This window comes from Halyomorpha halys, unplaced genomic scaffold (genome assembly GCF_000696795.3).
Source record: "Halyomorpha halys isolate HHAL.00 unplaced genomic scaffold, Hhal_1.1 Scaffold1129.1, whole genome shotgun sequence".
NCBI lineage: Eukaryota > Metazoa > Arthropoda > Insecta > Hemiptera > Pentatomidae > Halyomorpha > Halyomorpha halys.
In genome coordinates this window covers 30,847-36,579 of record NW_027105263.1, presented here as the reverse complement: position 1 = coordinate 36,579, position 5,733 = coordinate 30,847, and the positions used below count along the sequence as shown (strand labels likewise).

The following is a 5,733-nucleotide window of genomic DNA, read 5'->3' as shown; positions in this document are numbered from 1 at the left end:
CTGAAGAACTTGTACCACCTCATGTGACACCGTTCTGTATGTTTTCGTGACCCTCAGCAGAGCCAATCTCTGTATGGTGGCCAGTCTCCTCTTCTGTACCTGCGTGATGTTTCGGCTCCACGCAGGGGATGCGTACCTCAGAATACTTGAGATCACACCTCTATATATCATTGCAGGTAGGTCATCGTTGCAGGGTACTTGAGGCCCCAAAACGTCCCTCCACCCTATCCTGGGGGTAAGTAGATGCCATTTTTCAATTTCAGGCCCTTTTTAAATATTGCTCGATTAAACTATTAATTAAGTGTTTTAAGCTATTATTTTAAAAGTGATATAGGGCCGTCGCTCTCCGGGGGTTTAGCGGGGCGGGTCCGGCGAGGAAGGGACCTTTATTTTTTATTTATCATAACCTTTTTTTTAGAGTTATGATCTCCTCTTGTGAGACTGTGACATGTCGTACATCGATCAACCTACTCGCTGTTTAATCCATTGAGTGACAGGGTCACCCTGTCCTTTAGATACACCAGGTGAGAAGTGACATTAAATCTTCTCCTTATCCTCACACCAAGATATATCACCTCCTCACCCGGTCTAACACTCTCTCCTTGGATATCCAGTGTAATAGGATGAGCCCTGTCCGTGGAGCCTCTTATGGGTATGGCCTGAGTCTTGGCTGCTGCAATACTCCTCTTCACACACCACTCTCCTACGAGACTGGCGCACCTTTCTGCTTCTGTTTTTAGTCTGCTTCTGTCTCTACTGCTCTTGGCCACGATGACTGCCAGGTCGTCGACGTAGGCCCTGGCAAGGAACCCCTTGTCCTCTAGTTCCCCCAGCAACTCATCGAATATAAGCTTCCACAGAGGAAGCTGGACCTAGGACCGAACCCTGCGGACATCCTCTTTCGATTTTTCTCTCAAGCTCTTAATAGTTACCCCTTATTCTGACACTCCTGTTAACTGTCAGGTAACTACTACCTACAAGGGAGTATAGATTACTGGGGGTGTTGAGGTCTTGCAATCGCTGGAGTACACGGGGCCACCAAACTCTCTTGAAGGCGGAGGAGATGTCAAACATGAATAACACCCTACGCACTCTCAGCAGCGCATCCGTAGTTCCCTAGCCACGGGTTGAGCCGAATTTCCGTGGATGACTTGCAGCACTTAGGATCGGTCTAAGGTTGTGGACGATCATATGTTCCAGGACCTTACTAGCTACTGGGAGGAGAGATATAGGTCGGTAGGCTTTTGGCGTTTCCTTATCCTTGCCACCTCCCTTGTAGAGCAGTCTCAAGTCTGCTATCCTCCACTTCTATGGAAAGTGCCCCTTATCCAAACACTCGTTGAATATATTCAACAACTCTTACTCAATATAAGGAGTACTGTTCTTGAGGATTGCAGCATCTATGCTATCCAGTCCCGGAGCTCTTCCAATCCTTTGCCTGTCGACGGATATAATGTGGTGCGTCTAACCATTCCATCATTTGCATCGCTAAGGTATTTATAGTCTATATACATCTTTGCACCCTCCTCTTCAGAACAGGTAACCTTAAAGTACCTAAGGTAGTAAAAGGTAAGACACAACACGAATTACATTCTTTTTCACAGTAATGCACTTACTAATTCACTTTTTTATTTATGTTTTAGAGAGTTCGGAAAAAAAAAAAAAAAAATGCACCCTCCTCCAGGGTGGTTGCCTGGGCACCTCTCACTCTAATAGCCGCCATCAACTGTAACGGCTTAACCTTGCTCAGTGCCACCCTGTAGGGATACTAATTTAATAATGAATTGGTAGAAAAGAATACCAGTAGCATATTTAAAAAAAAAGTATTAAATAAATTAAATATTATTTAATTTACATTGAATAGGATATTGTACTGCATTTGCTTTAAAAGACAATACGTGACAATACATTTTCCATGACGTGATAAAGGCAACAAATGTTATATAGTGAGGAGGTCCACCTGACTTCTTAGCTCAATGAAGGTTGTTTGGTAGTAAATTAAATACATGTGGTTTTAAATGTTAGAAGGAATTTTTGATAAAATAAAGAATAGGCAATAAAAGTAATACATACAATTGTTTCCTACAAATAACCTATTGTTTTGGGGATATTAAAAACTTCTAATCCTAGAACTAGTTTATTTTTCCTGAGAATTATTGTGAATCGTCTATTACAGTGAATGGATATATGAGCTTTAACCTGAAAATATTCATCAGTAGAAACTCCAAACCATTCCGGTGAATCGAGAAACTGGTGTGGAAAAACTATATGAAGGGCTCGTCCGTTCTGTGACACCACCAATCTAAAAAAGAATACACCACTTACATTAAAAATAAGAATATATACATATAGGGCTAGGTTAATTGAAGAATAACATAAAATTAAAAAGCCTGTTGACCATGGGCGTACTCATCGGGGTGGCTGCCCCCCTTAGATGTGAAAAAAATATTAATTTAATAAAAATATTTTTTTTATATATAAAATTATCTTAAAATTTTGGTTTTATACACCCCCGAGCTAAAATGTCACAAACTCAATGACTATGGCTTCTCCCCCCCCCCCAGGTACGCCTTTGCTTTCCAGTGACACTGAAATAATTCATCAAGGTGGTTGATTAGCTTAATTTATTACAAATGCCAAATGTATTTATAAGTTTACCAGATTACCAGACTAATTCTTACATTTTTAAAGTTAATAATTTAAAGTTCATAATTGCTTACAGGAGAAAATCCCTATGAAAAACTGTTCAGTTTTTAAAATTCGATTCCCAAGACAGGTTCAACTAATTTTAAATTTCAAGATGAGAAGATGGTTGAAGTTAAAAACTTTTTTGTGTCATTCTCTGACCACACCCCCAGCCATCTTCTTTTCGTATTATTATCCCCGGTCAACTATCTTCTCATCATTAATTATAAATTTCTAATAGAATAAAAATAGGAGAGCAACTGGCCATTAACAAAAATATAATAACGATAACGATAGTAATTACCCGATTTTTTAAAGGTTACTAACCCAACAACACAATAAGAGGCTATTGCACTGTATTCATGGTCATCCAAGAGCTGCCATACTGCATATTGTGTGCGTATGTATATGCATAACTTAAATATCGGCGAGAGCAAAACGTAACTTTCCCAGGATATCTCGGATATAAGGAAAAATAATGACAAAATTACTGCATAAAAAATATTCTACAAACAGTTGAGATGAGGACACTCCAAATTACTCTTGTCCAAGCGCTTCGGTAAGGAGGATTTCTAGTTGCTCAATATGAGCTGTCTAGTGCTTCTTGGGTTCTCTAATACTCTCTGTAATAACAACATTATGTTCCCTAATGATTATCACCCTGAATGGGCCCTCGTATCGCTGTATCTTCTTACCACAGTTAAACCCCAACTTCGTATGTTATCCCCAACGTTCTGATTTTGATCGATTCCATCCTGTCTGTGACCTTCGAATTCTCCCGTGTTACCTCCTGGTTTTTTCCCTTTTCCATTCTTCCCGTGCTTTCTTCCATAACTTTCTCCGAGCAACATCGTAATTGTGTATCTCCTCTCTGTCCGCTGCCGTCCCCTTAAAGTCCCGCCGGTGTCCACCTAGAAAAACTCAAATGGCGATAACGCCGTAACTGTATGTACAAAATGATTGTTTGCCGCAATCACCTTAGTCATTGCCACGTATGGTCTGCCACGTCTAGTCCCTAGTCCATGAAGGTATTAAACGTGCCATGAAGCACACTCTATACCTCCTCTACTCTTAGAATGCCCAGATGTGTCAAGGACCCATATTACGTCAAGGTCATTCATTTCCGTTCGAATCAACCGAAACTATAATCGGAGAGCTACTAACACTACTTGTTATGAACTCTTGCCACCTTACTGAAGAGATTAAACTTGGTTATCCATTTATATCCTCTTCATGTGAAAGTTTAGATCGTTAAACGGTACATCTGCGATAGGTATTTCCTCATGTCACCTTTTTGAAGGGTGTCTGATATACTTCGTTTCTATACAATCTTCGCAGTTTCCTACAATCTTTGTTATTTTCTTCTTTATTCGCTTCCAAAAGTATCTTCTCTTTAACGCGTGCAGGGTTTGCGGGATCACGCGGTGTTTTGTTTTGCCCTGATGATATGTTATGATCACTTCTCATTCTTGATTGTCTTCCCGAAGGGTTTCCACCATCAGCTTGCAACGGACGGACGTCCTATACATCCCTATATGTTCGCCGCACCATAGCCGTTTGATCTTTTCTCATGAGTTTCTCTAGGCTTTGAAGCATCCTTTAACATTCTATAAATCTGGTCGTCCCTCACACCTGGCTGCGATCAAATCATCGTGATTTTGTTCCTCCCATACTTGTTATACCCAATTTTTACCAATCCAGTGGTTCTCGTCTTCCATATAATCTGCCGGCTTAAGAGGTAATATGAAAATATTGGGCTTGACATATTGAACGAATGCGAGCGAAGTGAGCGTGGTCCTCACAGGGTTTGCAGACGATCAGGCTGTATCGGCGCGCGGAAGAATAATAACGGCCACAGGGATTCTGCGGAAAGAATAATAAATGGTGTTCAGAGGCTGCTTGCGGAGATTGGTTTGGCAATTAATGCAAAGAAAAGTGTGGGTGTCATATTGGACAAAGGAGAGCTGCGGTCAACAAAGCTCTTCCTTGAGAATACAGAGGTCATCCAAACGGCAAAAGCCGATGACACCATTAAATATCTTGGATGTACATTCTCGGGAGAGCTAGTATTTGAAGAAGAGGTGGTGACAAAGTTAAATAATAACCTGGATAAGTTGGTGAGCTCATGCCTCCTCAAACCGGAACAAAAGATCAACGTTGTCAACCAGTACTTGTTCCCGGGCCTTGTTTACCCTCTCCAGACTGCTCCCCTTACAAAGGGGAATGTAGGAAAATACGTCCTACGGTATTGGAGGGCATTGATACCAATATCCGCAGGAGTATCAAGGCCATCATTAGGCTCTCCGCTAACACCTCGTCGGCGATGCTATACGCACCCAGGAGATATCGAGGACTGGGTCTGATCCGCTGTCAATGGAAAGCTCCACTACAGCATTGGTCCATTGCCCAGCGACTGTCGAATGTCCCGGATGCCCTATTCCAGTCTTACGAAGCCGACTGCGGCAATGTACTTAGCGGCATGTGCTGATAGACTTGGGGTGGATAGGGGCAATCAAAGTGTGAGAGCTCTACGACAGTCGTTACGTGAGAAAGCTTTCGAAGAATGGGCCAGTTGCAGATGGCAGGGTATCGGTGTTCGCCATTTAAAAGAGACCCCGAAAGCAAATAGATATGTATGTGACAAGCAGGTACTCTTGGGGTCAGAATGGGCGAACGCCCTGAAACTTAATATCAACTACGCATCCCTGCGTGGAGTCCCAGGAGCCAGTGGACAGCAAGGAGAAGTTGGGTCCCTCTGTCGCAAATGCGGCAGAGAGTCTGAAACACCAGCTCATGTGCTGGGAAAATGCCCTAACAACTCCCTCCTTATATTACATTAACACGGCGGTACCATAGGGTCAAAGAAGAATTGATGAAGTTCCTTGCAAGAAAAGACTTCACCTGCTTCGAGGAGGTCTATTGTATTCACACCGACGGATCCGTAAGATATGCCGATATTGTCGTGTTTACAAACGTCGGAGACACGGCTCTTGTCTTAGATCCGACTGTAAGATTTGAAAGTAATGACCTCGAACAGGAAGGTGGAGT

At 42.2% G+C, this 5,733-nt stretch overlaps 1 protein-coding gene across 5 annotated transcripts in view; it reads right to left on the bottom strand.

Annotated features, from left to right (window-relative positions):
* Positions 1–5,733, bottom strand: part of bves — a gene marked incomplete at its 5' end in the record, with an annotated part of 63,944 nt that overhangs the window by 47,280 nt on the left and 10,931 nt on the right. For all 5 annotated transcript variants that reach the window (XM_014432930.2, XM_067050054.1, XM_014432932.2 and 2 more), the window contains 1 exon segment: positions 2,200–2,302. In XM_014432930.2, the coding sequence (XP_014288416.1) occupies positions 2,200–2,302 (103 nt within the window).